At 37.1% G+C, this 19,518-nt stretch overlaps 1 protein-coding gene across 6 annotated transcripts in view; it reads right to left on the reverse strand.

The window, feature by feature from the left end:
- Window positions 1-19,518, reverse strand: part of KIAA1109 (KIAA1109 ortholog) — a 215,483-nt gene that overhangs the window by 145,296 nt on the left and 50,669 nt on the right. For all 6 annotated transcript variants that reach the window (XM_023217544.3, XM_023217545.3, XM_023217546.3 and 3 more), the window contains exons 16-20: window positions 15,285-15,440; window positions 14,916-15,013; window positions 13,217-13,395; window positions 12,625-12,731; window positions 11,460-11,668 (exon numbers count right to left, since the gene is read on the reverse strand). In XM_023217544.3, coding sequence (XP_023073312.2) covers window positions 11,460-11,668; window positions 12,625-12,731; window positions 13,217-13,395; window positions 14,916-15,013; window positions 15,285-15,440 — 749 coding nt within the window. The remainder of the gene's footprint in view (window positions 1-11,459; window positions 11,669-12,624; window positions 12,732-13,216; window positions 13,396-14,915; window positions 15,014-15,284; window positions 15,441-19,518) is intronic.

The raw sequence follows: 19,518 nt of genomic DNA on the forward strand, positions 1-19,518 counted from the left end.
ACATATATACCATGGAATACTCCTCAGTCATAAAAAGGAATGAAATAATGGCATTCACAGCAACCTGGATGGAACTGGAGACCATTATTCTAAATGAAGTAACTCATTAATGGAAAACCAAATATCATATGTTTGCACTCATAAGTGGAGGCTAAGCTGTGAGGATGCAAAGGCATAAGAATGATATAACAGATTTTGGAGACTCGAGAGGAAGGAGGTGGCAGGTGGTGGGGTGAGGGATAAAAGACTACACATTGAGTATAGCGTACACTGCTCAGGTGGTGGGTGCACCAAAATCTCAGAAATCACCACTAAAGAACTTATCCATGTAACCAAAAACTACCTGTTCCCCAAAACAATTGAAATAAAGTAAACAAACAAACAAAACTTAAAGATGTTCAGAGCAGTAGTTCTCCCCTCCAGAAGCCTTTATGAAATATACATTCCACCCCAGTCCTAATGACTGTTCAGAAAGTTTGCAGTAGGCAGAGTCCAGAGTCAAGTGTAAAGTGGAAAAACTCCTTTGATACTTCCATGTGTAAATGGCCCCCAAAAAACACCTCTGCCCCACCTTCTCCCCAAACAGCTGATCTAAGGACTCAACTACTATTAGGTTTCAGCATACTAACATGTACCAACAAAACAAAACAGTTACTAGCACTCATTGTAACTCATTTTTAATGATCCTAGCCAACAGATCTCTTATTTTTAAAAAATTCCCTCGTAGTCTCTTATAATTGTAAATCTTGAAAAAAATTTAGATTCCTGTAGATTATTACAGTAAAAAGAAAAAAGATTCCCTTGGGTCTAACGTTCAATTTGCTACTAAAGCAATCTCCATTGCTTTTGAAATGGAAATAATTCATATCAAATTCCTTAGGGAACACTGAATGCCCAAAAAAGCAGAGAACATTTGCTAATTTTTGTTAAATGTGTCAGTGACTTTGCTCTAAAGGAGTTATAAAACACTAGGATTTTTTCATGAGTTAATACATTTGTAGTTACTAAATATCATCAACAAAATGTACTTTTAAAATTGTAACTCCTTTAAGAACATTGTCTAATGTTAAATGTCTAATGCTGGGTGTGTGACTTAAGGGTTTTTCTTAATGTATGAATTCCAAATCTATTAGTTAATTTCTTAAGAATTAACTGAAAGGTCAGGCGCAGTGGCTCACACCTATAATCCCAGCACTTTAGGAGGCGCAGGTGGGCCGATCACTTGAGCCCAGGAGTTTGAGACCAGCCTGGGCAACATGGTGAAACCCTGTCTCCACAAAAAATACAAAAATTATCCAGGTATGGTGGCGCATGCATGTGGTGCCAGCTACTTGGAAGGCTGAGAGAATCACCTGAGCCCAGGAAGTCGAGGCTGCAGTAAACCGTGACCATGCCACTACCTGGGTGACAAAGTCAGACCCTGTCTCAAAAGAAAAAAAAAGAATTTACTGAAAAAAAAAAGTTACCAAAAAGGTTGATCAAAGTGTAAGGTAGGTGGTAATACATTATGGCAAACTTTTATGGTACTTTAAGATTAACAAATGTACACAAATATTTACAAATAAAAATAAAACTTTCAATTTCATTTTATAATAGATGGCATGCAAAATTAAACTATCTTTAAAATAAATTCCAAACAATCCTAGAAAAAATTCACTGGCTTATAGAACCAAGAAAATGTGTTCTTTTGTCAAATTTGCATCATGTTTGAATTTAAGAATGATAAACTACATACATTTCAATTTACTTAAGAATTCTCCAAAATTTTCTTTTCATAATGGTATTTTGATATCAGTATCTTATTACCTACTTCAAGTAAGAGACTGCAATGTTTTTCCTAGTTAAAAATGTATGCTTATCCAATGATGCTCATTTCTCAAAATAGAAAAAAATAACAACAATAGGTGAAAAGATGGCAGCTAATAAAATCAGAGAAACAGTAGCAAAAGTCCACAAGTACTGTTTCCAAAATTACCCTTTTTTAAAAAAAGAAAAATTAATAGCCAGGTTTCTGTTCAAGATTATTAAGATTATTATTATTATTATTATTATTTTGAGATGGAGTCTTGCTCTGTCCCCAGGCTAGACTGCAGTGGCGCGATCTCAGCTCACTGTAAGCTCCACCTCCCGGGTTCACACCATTCTCCTGCCTCAGCCTCCCAAGTAGCTGGGACTACAGGCATCCACCACCACGCCTGGCTAATTTTTTGTATTTTTAGTAGAGACAGGGTTTCACCTTGTTAGCCAGGATGGTCTCAATCTCCTGGCCTTGTGATCCGCCCGCCTCAGCCTCCCAAAGTGCTGGGATGACAGGCGTGAGCCACCGTGCCCAGCCTAAAATTATTTTTAATAAGAAAAACATATATGCCATATATATCCTTTCATGCAGTTATTTGCTACCACTGACATGTTATCATTATAAAAAGATTTATTTTCCTTCGTTAACAAAAAAATGAAGTAAGACTAAGAGAAGTCAAATCAGGAAAGTAATATAAGTAGTATGGTTATCCAACTTTATATCCACAACAGAAGAAATGACAAAGTTTTAATATGACTGAAATGATTTTGGGCTGACACTCATAGTTACTATATTGTCTACATCTGCAGAAGACCTCCCATTTCCATACATGTCCTCACAAATTTTAATGAATATTCAGTAGACATATTCTTCTTAGAATTATTTATAATGATAATGCCAGGCCTAGTTTCTTCCATGGATTTTGGAAAGCAGTCTTTCATATACAGCCAAACAAATATAGTGATTTTTTTTTTCCTAGTTTATTCTTTATAATTTCTTGATGTTTAATTTTGATAACTAAAAAAAGACAATCTCGGTTACATGAATTTTTACATTCCTTTAAACTGCCATTTTCTTTTTCATGTATACATGAAAATACATGAACAAGAAAATTTCATATATCAATTTGAATATGTTATAAAAATAATATATATATTTTTCTTTTTTTTTTTATTTTATTTTTATTATACTTTAAGTTCTAGGGTACATGTGCATAACGTGCAGGTTACATATGTATACATGTGCCATGTTGGTGTGCTGCACCCATCAACTCGTCAGCACCCATCAATTCATCATTTATATCAGGTATAACTCCCCAATGCAATCCCTCCCCCCTCCCCCCTCCCCATGATAGGCCCCAGTGTGTGATGTTCCCCTTCCCGAGTCCAAGTGAGCTCATTGTTCAGTTCCCACCTATGAGTGAGAACATGCGGTGTTTGGTTTTCTCTTCTTGTGATAGTTTGCTAAGAATGATGGTTTCCAGCTGCATCCATGTCCCTACAAAGGACGCAAACTCATCCTTTTTTATGGCTGCATAGTATTCCATGGTGTATATGTGCCACATTTTCTTAATCCAGTCTGTCACTGATGGACATTTGGGTTGATTCCAAGTCTTTGCTATTGTGAATAGTGCCGCAATAAACATACGTGTGCATGTGTCTTTGTAGTAGCATAATTTATAATCCTTTGGGTATATACCCAGTAGTGGGATGGCTGGGTCATATGGTACATCTAGTTCTAGATCCTTGAGGAATCGCCATACTGTTTTCCATAATGGTTGAACTAGTTTACAATCCCACCAACAGTGTAAAAGTGTTCCTATTTCTCCACATCCTCTCCAACACCTATTGTTTCCTGATTTTTTAATGATTGCCATTCTAACTGGTGTGAGATGGTATCTCATTGTGGTTTTGATTTGCATTTCTCTGATGGCCAGTGATGATGAGCATTTTTTCATGTGTCTGTTGGCTGTATGAATGTCTTCTTTTGAGAAATGTCTGTTCATATCCTTTCCCCACTTTTGGATGGGGTTGTTTGTTTTTTTCCTGTATATTTGTTTGAGTTCTTTGTAGATTCTGGAAATTAGCCCTTTGTCAGATGAGTAGATTGCAAAAATTTTCTCCCATTCTGTAGGTTGCCTGTTCACTCTGATGGTAGTTTCTTTTGCTGTGCAGAAGCTCTTTAGTTTAATGAGATCCCATTTGTCAATTTTTGCTTTTGCTGCCATTGCTTTTGGTGTTTTAGACATGAAGTCCTTGCCCATGCCTATGTCCTGAATGGTACTACCTAGATTTTCTTCTAGGGTTTTTATGGTATTAGGTCTAACATTTAAGTCTCTAATCCATCTTGAATTAATCTTCGTATAAGGAGTAAGGAAAGGATCCAGTTTCAGCTTTCTACTTATGGCTAGCCAATTTTCCCAGCACCATTGATTAAATAGGGAATCCTTTCCCCATTTCTTGTTTTTGTCAGGTTTGTCAAAGATCAGATGGTTGTAGATGTGTGGCATTATTTCTGAAGGCTCCGTTCTGTTCCATTGGTCTATATCTCTGTTTTGGTACCAGTACCATGCTGTTTTGGTTACTGTAGCCTTGTAGTATAGTTTGAAGTCAGGTAGCGTGACGCCTCCGGCTTTGTCCTTTTGACTTAGGATTGTCTTGGCAATACGGGCTCTTTTTTGGTTCCATATGAACTTTAAAGCAGTTTTTTCCAATTCTGTGAAGAAAGTCATTGGTAGCTTGATGGGGATGGCATTGAATCTATAAATAACCTTGGGCAGTATAGCCATTTTCACAATATTGATTCTGCCTATCCATGAGCATGGTATGTTCTTCCATTTGTTTGTGTCCTCTTTGATTTCACTGAGCAGTGGTTTGTAGTTCTCCTTGAAGAGGTCCTTTACATCCCTTGTAAGTTGGATTCCTAGGTATTTTATTCTCTTTGAAGCAATTGTGAATGGAAGTTCATTCCTGATTTGGCTCTCTGCTTGTCTGTTACTGGTGTATAGGAATGCTTGTGATTTTTGCACATTAATTTTGTATCCTGAGACTTTGCTGAAGTTGCTTATCAGCTTAAGAAGATTTTGGGCTGAGACGATGGGGTTTTCTAAATACACAATCATGTCATCTGCAAACAGGGACAATTTGACTTCTTCTTTTCCTAACTGAATACCCTTGATTTCTTTCTCTTGCCTGATTGCCCTAGCCAGAACTTCCAACACTATGTTGAATAGGAGTGGTGAGAGAGGGCATCCCTGTCTTGTGCCAGTTTTCAAAGGGAACTTTTCCAGTTTTTGCCCATTCAGTATGATATTAGCTGTGGGTTTGTCATAAATAGCTCTTATTATTTTGAGGTACGTTCCATCAATACCGAATTTGTTGAGCGTTTTTAGCATGAAGGGCTGTTGAATTTTGTCAAAAGCCTTTTCTGCATCTATTGAGATAATCATGTGGTTCTTGTCTTTGGTTCTGTTGATATGCTGGATTACGTTGATTGATTTGCGAATGTTGAACCAGCCTTGCATCCCAGGGATGAAGCCCACTTGATCATGGTGGATAAGCTTTTTGATGTGCTGCTGAATCCAGTTTGCCAGTATTTTATTGAGGATTTTTGCATCGATGTTCATCAGGGAGATTGGTCTAAAATTCTCTTTTTTTGTTGTGTCTCTGCCAGGCTTTGGTATCAGGATGATGTTGGCCTCATAAAATGAGTTAGGGAGGATTCCCTCTTTTTCTATTGATTGGAATAGTTTCAGAAGGAATGGTACCAGCTCCTCCTTGTACCTCTGGTAGAATTCAGCTGTGAATCCATCTGGTCCTGGGCTTTTTTTGGTGGGTAGGCTATTAATTGTTGCCTCAATTTCAGAGGCTGCTATTGGTCTATTCAGGGATTCAACTTCTTCCAGGTTTAGTCTTGGAAGAGTGTACGTGTCCAGGAAATTATCCATTTCTTCTAGATTTTCTAGTTGATTTGCGTAGAGGTGTTTATAGTATTCTCTGATGGTAGTTTGTATTTCTGTGGGGTCGGTGGTGATATCCCCTTTATCATTTTTTATTGCGTCTATTTGATTCCTCTCTCTTTTCTTCTTTATTAATCTTGCTAGCGGTCTGTCAATTTTGTTGATCTTTTCAAAAAACCAACTCCTGGATTCATTGATTTTTTGGAGGGTTTTTTGTGTCTCTATCTCCTTCAGTTCTGCTCTGATCTTAGTTATTTCTTGCCTTCTGCTAGCTTTGGAATGTGTTTGCTCTTGCCTCTCTAGTTCTTTTAATTGTGATGTTAGAGTGTCCATTTTAGATCTTTCCTGCTTTCTCTTGTGGGCACTTAGTGCTATAAATTTCCCTCTACACACTGCTTTAAATGTGTCCCAGAGATTCTGGTATGTTGTATCTTTGTTCTCATTGGATTCAAAGAACATCTTTATTTCTGCTTTCATTTCGTTATGTACCCAGTAGTCATTCAGGAGCAGGTTGTTCAGTTTCCATGTAGTTGAGCGGTTTTGATTGAGTTTCTTAGTCCTGAGTTCTAGTTTGATTGCACTGTGGTCAGAGAGACAGTTTGTTATAATTTCTGTTCTTTTACATTTGCTGAGGAGTGCTTTACTTCCAATTATGTGGTCAATTTTGGAATAAGTGTGATGTGGTGCTGAGAAGAATGTATATTCTGTTGACTTGGGGTGGAGAGTTCTATAGATGTCTATTAGGTCCGCTTGGTGCAGAGATGAGTTCAATTCCTGGATATCCTTGTTAACTTTCTGTCTCGTTGATCTGTCTAATGTTGACAGTGGAGTGTTGAAGTCTCCCATTATTATTGTATGGGAGTCTAAGTCTCTTTGTAAGTCTCTAAGGACTTGCTTTATGAATCTGGGTGCTCCTGTATTAGGTGCATATATATTTAGGATAGTTAGCTCTTCCTGTTGGATTGATCCCTTTACCATTATGTAATGGCCTTCTTTGTCTCTTTTGATCTTTGATGGTTTAAAGTCTGTTTTATCAGAGACTAGGATTGCAACCCCTGCTTTTTTTTGTTCTCCATTTGCTTGGTAGATCTTCCTCCATCCTTTTATTTTGAGCCTATGTATGTCTCTGCATGTGAGATGGGTCTCCTGAAGACAGCAGACTGATGGGTCTTGACTCTTTATCCAGTTTGCCAGTCTGTGTCTTTTAATTGGAGCATTTAGTCCATTTACATTTAAGGTTAATATTGTTATGTGTGAACTTGATCCTGCCATTATGATATTAACTGGTTATTTTGCTCATTAGTTGATGCAGTTTCTTCCTAGCCTCGATGGTCTTTACATTTTGGCATGTTTTTGCAATGGCTGGTACCTGTTGTTCCTTTCCATGTTTAGGGCTTCCTTCAGGGTCTCTTGTAAGGCAGGCCTGGTGGTGACAAAATCTCTAAGCATTTGCTTATCTGTAAAGAATTTTATTTCTCCTTCACTTATGAAACTTAGTTTGGCTGGATATGAAATTCTGGGTTTAAAATTCTTTTCTTTAAGAACGTTGAATATTGGCCCCCACTCTCTTCTGGCTTGTAGAGTTTCTGCCGAGAGATCTGCTGTCAGTCTGATGGGCTTCCCTTTGTGGGTAACCCGACCTTTCTCTCTGGCTGCCCTTAAGATTTTTTCCTTCATTTCAACTTTGGTGAATCTGGCAATTATGTGTCTTGGAGTTGCTCTTCTGGAGGAGTATCTTTGTGGCGTTCTCTGTATTTCCTGAATTTGAATGTTGGCCTGGCCTGCTAGGTTGGGGAAGTTCTCCTGGATAATATCCTGTAGAGTGTTTTCCAATTTAGTTCCATTTTCCCCCTCACTTTCAGGCACCCCAATCAGACGTAGATTTGGTCTTTTTACATAATCCCATACTTCTTGCAGGCTTTGTTCATTTCTTTTTCTTCTTTTTTCTTTTGGTTTCTCTTCTCGCTTCATTTCATTCATTTGATCCTCCATCGCTGATACTCTTTCTTCCAGTTGATCGAGTCGGTTACTGAAGCTTGTGCATTTGTCACGTATTTCTCGTGTCATGGTTTTCATCTCTGTCATTTCGTTTATGACCTTCTCTGCATTAATTAGTCTAGCTGTCAATTCTTCCACTCTTTTTTCAAGATTTTTAGTTTCTTTGCGCTGGGTACGTAATTCCTCCTTTAGCTCTGAGAGGTTTGATGGACTGAAGCCTTCTTCTCTCATCTCATCAAAATCATTCTCTGACCAGCTTTGATCCGTTGCTGGCGATGGGCTGTGCTCCTTTGCAGGAGGAGATGCGCTCTTATTTTTTGAATTTCCAGCTTTTCTGCCCTGCTTTTTCCCCATCTTTGTGGTTTTATCTGTCACTGGTCTTTGATGATGGTGACGTACTGATGGGGTTTTGATATAGGTGTCCTTCCTGTTTGATAGTTTTCCTTCTGACTGTCAGGACCCTCAGCTATAGGTCTGTTGGAGATTGCTTGAGGTCCACTCCAGACCCTGTTTGCGTGGGTATCAGCAGCAGAGGTTGCAGAAGATAGAATATTGCTGAACAGCGAGTGCACCTGTCTGATTCTTGCTTTGGAAGCTTCCTCTCAGGGGTGTACTCCACCCTGTGAGGTGTGGGGTGTCAGACTGCCCCTAGTGGGGGATGTCTCCCAGTTAGGCTACTCAGGGGTCAGTGACCCACTTGAGCAGGCAGACTGCCCCTTCTCAGATCTCAACCTCCGTGTTGGGAGATCCACTGCTCTCTTCAAAGCTGTCAGACAGAGTCGTTTGCGTTTCACAGGCTTCTGCTCCTTTAGCTGAGCCCTGTCCCCAGAGGCGCAGTCTACAGAGACAGGCAGGTTTCCTTGAGCTGCCGTGAGCTCCACCCAGTTCGAGCTTCCCAGCGGCTTTATTTACCTACTTAAGCCTCAGCGATGGCGGGCGCCCCTCCCCCAGCCTCGCTGCTGCCTTGCGGTTAGATTGCCGCAGACTGCTGTGTTAGCAAGGAGAGAGGCTCCGTGGGCGTGGGACCCTCCCAGCCAGGTGTGGGATATAATCTCCGGTGTGCCGGTGTTACAGCGCAGTATTGGGGTGGGAGTTACCCGATTTTCCAGGTGTTGTGTGTCTCAGTTCCCCTGGCTAGGAAAAGGGACTCCCTTCCCCCTCGCGCTTCCCAGGTGAGGCGATGCCTCGCCCTGCTTCAGCTCTCGCTGGTCGGGCTGCAGCAGCTGACCAGCACCGATTGTCCGGCACTCCCGAGTGAGATGACCCCAGTACCTCAGTTGAAAATGCAGAAATCACCGGTCTTCTGTGTCGCTCGCGCTGGGAGATGGAGACTGAAGCTGTTCCTATTCGGCCATCTTGCTCCGCCCATATATATATTTTTCAACCTCCAAAAAGTTTTAAAGTACTAATACCGATACCAAGTAAAATACATGTTATATAGCTAAACAAACAGACCAGGCATGGTGGTTCACACCTATAATCCCAGCACTTTGGGAGGCCAAGGCTGGAGGAGGATCGCTTGAGGCCAGGAAGGTGTTTGAGACAAGCCTGGGAAACATGGCAGGACCCAGTCTCTCCAAAAAATATCTTTTTAAAAGTTAGATAGGTGTGGTGGTGCCTGCCTGTAGACCTAGCTACAAGAGGCTGAGGCGGGAGGATCACTTGAGCCCTGGGGTTCCAGATTACAAAGAGCTATGATTGTGCCACTGCACTCCAGCCTGGGTGACAAAGCAAGACCCTGTCTCTTAAAAAACAAAAACAAAACCAGAAACTTAAAGAATTGCATAAATTCCTTATAAAAGGAAGCACAGAGTTAATTGGGCTAAACAAATTTTTTGCCTGTCATATCTTTGATATATATTTAGTAAACATGTCAAAATTTCAAATGTTACAATTTGCTTTAATAGACATTTTATACAAGTTCTAAGTTAATTAGATAAATGTAAATACTAATACAATATTTAGGGCAAGACAAACTTTTGAAACTACTAAAAAGTTGTTATAAAGCCTTTAATGCACAAAAGTCTGTATGAAAACAATAATCTATCAGCAATGGCTACATCTGTGGAGTAGAACCTATAAACAAGTCTAAAATGAAAGCATATATTTATTTCACTGTATTCTGTTTTGTTAGAGTACTCTTATTTTTTTATTACTATCAATTTTTTAAATAAAAACAAATTGAGGCTCCATGTGTACATAGTAATGCAAAAATGAAAGTTAATACCACTCTAGTAGTATTCAAAAACTGATATTGTATCACTATGACTACCTTCACTTACTAATTAAATCATTACTTATATTTAAGTAAAATATAATGCAGCCTCTTCAGGAAGACTATAGCTTGAAAATTATCTTTTAAATCCTTTATAGTTATTCACATGCAATCCTAAGAAAGTAAGATATTGGGAGAAATATTTGACATACATGTTAGGTCAAATGATGGTCACAAGAAGGAAGAAAGGTGTGTATGTAATCAACAGAAACTCTAGGTATCTACAAATATTAACCACATTTTCCCTTGCATCTTTTAATATTAAGTTACATCATCTGATGATTTATGGTAGTTTTTAGTAAATACAATATAATAACTCAAATATTGAGATGCTATAGGCCTTCAAAACCCAGTTCAGCCAGCACTTCCTGCAGAGAGCCTTTACTAACAAACCTTGATCGTGCTTCCCTGACCAACCCTGAACATCCTAGTCCCTCTCTCCAGAATTAATTACTCTTATCGCTGTACATTACAGGATTCCTTGTCAGCTAGGTATTCAATATCCAAAGTGAATCTGCCAGATCCTTTAAAAATGCAAAATTTCTTAAGTTGTTGAAAGTGATGTGGATAACTCCTCTAATTACAGGCAAAGGTGATAAGTGAGGATCAGGAAGGATTATAGTAGTTACTATAAAGATTAAATCAACAAGAATTGTTGATAATTTGTTGGGGGCATTTAAAACATATGATCTGAACATCAAAGTAAGAGTGATCTCCAGAAAACTGATGAACTCCTCAAATATTTATCCAAAAATAGCCTCTCCTCATAATCATTCTACAGAGATCAACTTTAAAGTGCTGTCATACTGTGCAATCACACAATTTCAGTGGAAAAAAATACACCAAAATGAGTCAACACGATTTGTTCTTTATTCTAAAAATTAGTGCACATCTATTTAGAACCTAAGTTTGATATACTCTGAAACAAGCATTTTCATATATTTGCTTCAGTTTTTCAAATAAAGCACCAAACAAATATTTATTCATTATTTATCATAAAACATTGTCACTTATTTTCAATGGACTCACTTGAAGTAGTGTTTTCCATTACCGATTATTCTCAGATATATGTAGTACTTCTATTGCTACATTACTTAAAACGGGTGAAAATTTGTCCATATATCTGTCTATCCTAGCTATCCCTCTAGCTTACACCCCTGAGAAGAGATGCTATATCATCTTTATCTATAGCAACTAGCACCATTCCTAGAACATACAAAATGCACAAAAGAATGCTGAACTGAGGAGTACTATTTTTAATAAATAATTTTGTAATTGAATCTAGCACCCTAAGCCCAGTCAACATATCTGGTATATCCTCAACACTTTAAATAATCCGATCGGCTATTTCAAATGGTCTCAATTTTCAATTAAATTTTAACTTCTTTGTCTATATTTAAAAGTACGTAAGTTGTTTTTAAGAATCGTACCTTTATACACAAAAAGGCATTTAGTAGAGGTCCATAGAGAGTTATCTGAGAATCTGGAGAAAGTTCCATTTCTACATGAAGTTTATCAGGTGGAAGTTCTGAGGGATCAATAGGTGCGCGTGAAGAAGTAGAGGGAGAAGAAACAACTCTGTCTGATGCCTTCTGGGATGGCCTTAATACGGATAGCATTGTCTCTTCCATTTCTGATACTGTAGTAAATTAAGGAAAAAAAAGATTAATGTTTGGGGAGTGGGGGACAAAAGACCTCTTGGAAGATCTTCAAGGAAATATTCACTAAAAAATTTTACTTTGCAAACATGATATCAACTAATCCTTACATTATGTATATATAATGAAAACAGACCTAAAAGAGCAATAATTAAGAAAGCAAATAAAGAATAAATATTGAAATATGAGAGAAATACATAAATCAGCCTGCAGAAAATCAATGAAAACTTTCTGTTAACATAAACAACATTCTTATTGAGTCCCTGCAATATAAATTTGGGTCACATCAAGACCTTAACTATTCTTGGGCACTAAACTACAAAATTTTTTCATAGAAATAGCTATTTAAATACAGTGTGATATTATCAAGCCACTATGAAACAACTATGAAAACTATCCTTTGAAACTTAACTCACTGGAAAAATACAAAGAAAACGTCATCATTTGGCTCTAATTCTTTTTTGGACCCAAGTAATAAGGCAAATTACCTTCAGGAAACTATAAACTATATGAGAACTATCAAAATGCATTAAAGAAACTAACGTTTCACAAAATCATGCACTTAAATATGCAGATTTACACAAACCTTGTTTCACATTCAGGCTCTACTGCTTCTAGCTTGGCAGACTTTGAGAATATTACTTACCTCCTCTGAGCATATTTCCTCAACTTTAAGATAAAAATAATGCTAATATCTGTCTCACAGAGTTGTTACATGGATTAATGAGATAATAGAAGCCAGAAAATTGCTTGGCCCACTATTTGATACATAGCAAATGCTCAAAAGGTAGATATAATTAATCTAAAATATTTAAAAGATTGTATTTATACTATGTCCCAAGAATAGATGTGTTTCAATTAATTTGCTTTTTATTTTTCATGACTATCAATCATAATAGCAGCTGTATAAAAGCACAAATTATATAAAAACACTTACATGATTGTTTTAGCTGTTCATCTGCTTTTTGTGGATAAATTGGGTGCCATGTATAATCAATTGTAAGCATGACACTGGGGACAGTCCAGCATTCAACCCAACCAGCCCTTTGAAGAGTAAAACAGACAGTTTCTAGTCAGATACTTATTCCTTTAATTGTATAGATATCAGTTGCAGATAATCAAATTTTATTATTATTTTTTGAAAGAAGAAGAATTTCTCCACATCTAAGCACAAAATACTTGTCACTAATTTTATTTTGTTTTACTAATCAATTTATTTTTTGAGATGGGGTCTCTTTCTGTTGCCTAAGCTGGAGAGCAGTGATACAATCTTAGCTCACTGCAACCTCCGCTTTCTAGGTTCAAGCGATTCCCCTACCTCAGCCTCCCAGGTAACTAGAACTACAGGCATGCACCATGATGCCCAGCTAATTTTTGTATATTTAGTAGAGACAAGGTTTCACCATGTTGGCCAGGTTGGTCTCGAACTCCTGACCTCAGGTGACCCAACCACCTCGGCCTCCCAAAGTGCTGGGATTACAGGCGTGAGCCACTGTGCCTGGCCTATGTCACTAATTTTATGTACTCACTTTTCCTGAGTAACGTTGCGCCATTTTGGTTTAACTGTTTTCTGACCACTTTGACACTCAGCAGGAATACCAGTATCATGAATCATCTTATTTGGGTGGCAATTTCTTACCAGCATAAATAAAGAATATTTACTAGGGTGGCAATCTGGTAGAAACAAATGAAGATCAACATCTTCTCCCTAAAAAATAATTATAATAAGCCAAAGTAATAACATTAGTGCATAAATATGTCGGTTAATACAGGCAAAACTGTCTACAACAATTTCGAAATAAGTTTGAAAGAAAATAAACAAATTTTATTTATTTTTATTTTATTGTATTATTATTTTTTGTTTTAATGGTCTCACTCTGTCACTGATGCTGGAGTGAAGCCTTGAACTCCTGCACTCAAGTGATCCTCCCAAGTAGCTGGGACGAGAGGAATGTGCTATTTTTTTTTTTTTTTTTTTTTTTTTTTGTAGAGACGGGGTCTTGCTGTGTTGCCAAGGCTAGTCTCAAACTCCTGGTCTCAAGCAACCATCTTGCCTCAGGCTCCCAAAGTGCTGGGATTACGCAAGTGAGATAAACAAATTTGAAATGGCAGATTTTACATTCAACAGTCAGGTAAATAAGGAATAAGATTTTACATTGACTAAAACTAAATTTGTATTGAAAAACAACAAAATAATCAGGGAAAGAAACAGTATAGTTTCCAAACAGTGAAAAGAATGTCTTCCATGGGTAATCACAGATGTTTTTTTTTTATGAAGTTCAGCTTTTAAAAAAAACTTTTATAAGCTCAGGTGTACTATGTTCTATATTTTTATTAATTTTTAAAATAGTATTATCTCATTTGATTCTAGTAAGTCTTATTTCCTCAACTGGCTTTCAGTAATTCAGAACTGGCAAATCAAAGGATCTTCACTTGGCTTTACTTTTTTCCTTATAGGTCTTCTATTCTTTGTTCATCTTGATGACTAGTTTCTTAACAGGCAGCAAGGTAGAGTGGTTAAAAGAATGGAACCCTCAGTTATATTGCCCAATATCTCACTAGCTATATGATGAGTTACAAAAGCTCTGTTTTCACTTTCCTAATGTATAAATGCAGGTAATAATAATCTCAAGAGGGTTGTTCTGAGAATTAAATGAGTTACTACATAAAGCACATGGAATAGTGTCTATGTAGTACACAGAAAATGTTTAACAGCTGTTAGCTGTTTCTATTATGTTGCTAATTTTACCAGTATAACCACTATTAATACTACAAGTACTACTGGTTGCCCATACCAAAAAATTATGTTCCAAAAAATTTTGAGCTTAGAAGTGCAGACATTCAGATAAAAGGAAGAAAGGTACTGTGGTTACTCCTTGAATTCATGTTTACAATTAAGAATCAAATAAAGGGAAGTATAAAATTAGTTCATATGAATTAGTAAACATTAGAGCTAGAAGGGCTAACATATAGATTAGCCACAGATATCAGAAATGAACTCTAAGAAAATAGTCAACTTGAGATATTTTTAATTGCGCAATTTCTTAGGTGCAGTTAACTACAAAAAGAAAACAGCAGGAACTCTGACACTAAAGGTAGTAGACATTGGAGGAAAGCTAAAATACCTTGAAGTGGCAATGGATTGGGTACAGGGAGTAAAGATAAGCTTTGGGAAATCAAACTAACTAATACACCTTGTGGAATAATAATGCATTCAACTATACATACTCTCAAAGAGAACTTGGTATTACATGTAGCTGGAACAAAGTCCGTAAAAGGCAAAGAAAAATCAATGTTTAGTGTTTCTCCACAGGCTGCCAGATACACTACAAAAAAAAAAAAAGAAGAAGAAGAAAAAGTAAATTTACTTTTAATGTCCATAAAATTTCAATTATAAAATTGTCTAAAATGCGCAACTAAACAAAATTAAGTTTTAGTCCAATACAAACTCTGAAACAGTCCTCTGAGAGTCTCACAAAGATAATGGGGAGAAACAACTTCTAGTATCTGTTAAAACAATCAAATGAATACTAATTTTCTTAGTTGGTATTTGCCTTAATGAGAGAAATACTTAACCTAATTTTTTAAATGTCTTACCATTTTCCTGTTGTTTAGTGGAACAGTCGATCCAATTGTGTTGATTAGCGGCCCAAATCATTTCAAACTGATGAAACATGATTTTAAAATTCCACGTATATGGAACAAATGAAAAAATGTCTGGAGGACTATCACTAGACCAGTCTTGAATTAAATCTAAAGTCATTGGGGTAGTGAATAGAAATTGTAAAGTTAGTTGAAACTCAGAAAAGAAAAACACACATTTTCTAACACCAGTCAAAAATGAATTTTTCTTTTGATTGAAATATTTAAAAGGTGATTAGGATGTATTTAAATAATTTGACAGTGAACAGATGTTTACTTACCAGTCATAGTTCCAAATAAGAGAAATTTTATATATTAATATATCTATTTTTAAGGAATTTTAGAAAATTAAAAAAAAAAATCACCTGATATTCCACTATCCAAATAGCCAACATTGCAGATACATTTTCTTCCAGTTATTTTTCTACACAGACTGACACTATCCTATATGAACATTTTTTATGTGCTGCTTCTTTCACTGAACTCAAATATTATTCTGTGTTATTTCACACGTTTACATAAATTTTGCATAATAGCTCATTAATAAGATTTGTCAGGACCTCCTTAACCATTTTTTATAGTTGGATATTTATACTCTTTCCAAATTTTTGTGTTATATATATTACCATGTACTATATATTTTTGTAAAAATTATTTTACATATTCAGGATTGCTTGTCAGTAAAGATTCTAGAAGTGGAATTGCTGGGTCAAAATTTAGGAATATTTTTCAAGACTACTATAAATTGCATTAGAAGTGAGTCCATTTACACTCCTACCGGAAATGTATGCTTGACTACCTATTTCACTGAACTTTCTCCTGCATTCTATCTCTTTCTGTCATCTGTTTTTTGTTTTGTTTTACTTGACATTTAATAACTGAAAAATGGTATCTTGCTTTCACTGAGCTTCTTAACTACAAGCATGGCTGAACATTTTTTCATGTTGTTTTATTCATTAAACAAATATCTACTGAGTGGCTACTGTGTGTCAGGCTCTGTTCTAGACCCTAGGACTACAATGGGTGAAGGAAACATAGACTTGACTTTCTTAGAATTATAATCATATTTGTTCATTGCCATTTCATTGTATGTTTAAACTGCTTTTATTATTATTATTATACTTTAAGTTCTAGGGTACATGTGCACAACATGGAGGTTTGTTACATATGTATACATGTGCCACGTTGGTGTGCTGCACCCATTAACTCGTCATTTACATTAGGTACATCTCCTAATGCTATCCCTCCCCCTTACCCCCACCCCACCACAGGCCCCAGTGTGTGATGTTCCCCTTCTTGTGTCCAAGTGTTCTCATTGTTCGATTCCCACCTATGAGCGAGAATATGCGGGGTTTGGTTTTCTGTCCTTGTGATAGTTTGCTGAGAATGATGGTTTCCGGCTTCATCCATGTCCCTACAAAGGACATGAACTCATCCTTTTTTATGGCTGCATAGTATTCCATGGTGTATATGTGCCACATTTTCCTTATCCAGTCTATCATGGATGGGCATTTGGGTTGGTTCCAAGTCTTTGCTATCATGAAAAGTGCCGCAATAAACACACGTGTGCATGTGTCTTTATAGCAGCATGACTTACAATCCTTTGGGTATATACCCAGTAATGGGATGGCTAGGTCAAATGGTATTTCTAGTTCTAGATCCTTGAGGAATCACCACACTGTCTTCCACAATGGTTGAACTAGTTTACAGTTCCACTAACGGTATAAAAGTGTTCCTGTTTCTCCACATCCTCTCCAGCACCTGTTGTTTCCTAACTTTTTAGTGATTGCCATTTTAACTGGTGTGAGATGGTATCTCATTGTGGTTTTGATTTGCATTTCTCTGATGGTCAGGGATGATGAGCATTTTTTCTTGTGTCTGTTGGTTGCATAAATGTTTTCTTTAGAGAAGTATCTGTTCACATCCTTCGCCCACTTTTTGATGGGGTTGATTTTTTCTTGTAAATGTGTTTAAGTTCTTTGTAGATTCTGGATATCAGCCCTGTGTCAGATGGGTAGATTACAAAATTTTTCTCCCATTTCGCAGGTTGCCTGTTCACTCTGATGGTAGTTTCTTTTGATGTGCAGAAGCTCTTTAGTTTAATTAGAACCCATTGGTCAATTTTGGCTTTTGTTGCCGTTGCTTTTGGTGTTTTAGACATGAAGTCCTTGCCCATGCCTATGTCCTGAATGGTATTACCTAGGTTTTCTTCTAGGGTTTTTATGGTTTTAGGTCTAACATTTAAGTCTTTCATCCATCTTGAATTAATTTTTGTAAAAGGTGTAAGGAAGGGATCCAGCTTCAGCTTTCTACATATGGCTAGACAGTTTTCCCAGCACCATTTATTAAATAGGGAATCCTTTCCCCATTTCTTGTTTTTGTCAGGTTTGTCAAAGATCAGATGGTTGTAGATGTGTAGTATCATTTCTGAGGGCTCTGTTCTGTTCCACTGGTCTACATCTCTGTTTTGGTACCAGTACCATGCTGTTTTGGTTACTGTAGCCTTGTAGCACAGTTTGAAGTCAGGTAGTGTGATGCTTCCAGCTTTGTCCTTTTGGCCTAGGACTGCCTTGGCAATGCAGGCTCTTTTTTGGTTCCATATGAACTTTCAAGTAGTTTTCTTCCAATTCTGTGAATAAAGTCATTGGTAGCTTGATGGGGATGGCATTGAATCTATAAATTACCTTGGGCAGTATGGTCATTTTCATGATATTGATTCTTCCTATCCATGAGCATGGAATGTTCTTCCATTTGTTTGTGTCTTCTTTTATTTCGTTGAGTAGTGGTTTATAGTTCTCCTTGAAGAGGTCCTTCACATCCCTTGTAAGTTGGCTTCCTAGGTATTTTATTCTCTTTGAAGCAATTGTGAATGGGAGTTCACTCATGATTTGGCTCTCTGTTTGCCTGTTACTGGTGTATAGGAATGCTTGTGATTTTTGCACATTGATTTTTGTATCCTGAGACTGCGGAAGTCGCTTATCAGCTTAAGGAGACTTTGGGTTGAGATGATGCGGTTTTCTAAATATACAATCATGTCATCTGCAAACAGGGACAGTTTGACTTCCTCTTTTCCTAATTAAATACCCTTTATTTCTTTCTCCTGCCTGATTGCCCTGGCCAGAACTTCCAACACTATGTTGAACAGGAGTGGTGAGTTTTCAAAGGGAATGCTTCCAGTTTTTGCCCATTCAGTATGATATTGGCTGTGGGTTTGTCATAAATAGCTCTTACTATTTTGAGATGCGTCCCATCAATACCTAATTTATTGACAGTTTTTAGCATGAAGCGCTGTTGAATTTTGTCAAAGGCCTTTTCTGCATCTATTGAGATAATCATGTGGTTTTTGTCTTTGGTTCTGTTTATATGCTGGATTACATTTATTGATTTGCATATGTTGAACCAGTCTTGCATCCCAGGAACGAAGCCGACTTGATCATGGTGGATAAGCTTTTTGATGTGCTGTGGATTCGGTCTGCCAGTATTTTGAGGATTTTTACATTGATGTTCATCAGGGATATTGGTCTAAAATTCCCTTTTTTTGTTGTGTCTTTGCCAGGCTTTGTATCAGGATGATGCTGGCCTCATTAAAATTGTGTTCATATATTTAATCTGTTTACCCTTTGGTACTTTAATTTTTTTTAATCCCAATAAATAAAGGCTCTTTAAAGACATTAGCACTGATCTACCATCTACCATAGCAGTTTGCACAACTTTATCTTCTGGCCTCCAGAATGTTTTACATACATTGTACACTCCCAGCAATGTCTTTCAATAAAAGGCTCCTCCTAGAGGTGTCAAACTCATCTTTATATACTCACAATACACAACACAGTGCCATGTATATAAAATTAGAACGTGTGTATGTGTGTGTGTGTGTGACAGAGAGCGAGAGACGGGGGCGGGGGGGAACAATTGGAAACAGTATTATTATAGCACAGACTTTGACACTAGATAGTCCTGGGTTTAAATTCCAGCTTTATCATTTTATCAGCTATGTAATCTTGAAAAAAGTGACTTAAATATTATCAGTTTTCTCCTGTATAAAATCAGAACAACCTCACAGACTTATGATGAGAATTCAGATGATTTATGTGAAGTTTTAACAAAGTAACTGGCACAGGGTAAGCACTCCACAAATGGTAGCATTTATTATTAAAGATATCCTAAGGAAAATTATAGCTAAAAGTGT

Source organism: Piliocolobus tephrosceles, chromosome 3 (assembly GCF_002776525.5).
Source record: "Piliocolobus tephrosceles isolate RC106 chromosome 3, ASM277652v3, whole genome shotgun sequence".
Classification (NCBI taxonomy): domain Eukaryota; kingdom Metazoa; phylum Chordata; class Mammalia; order Primates; family Cercopithecidae; genus Piliocolobus; species Piliocolobus tephrosceles.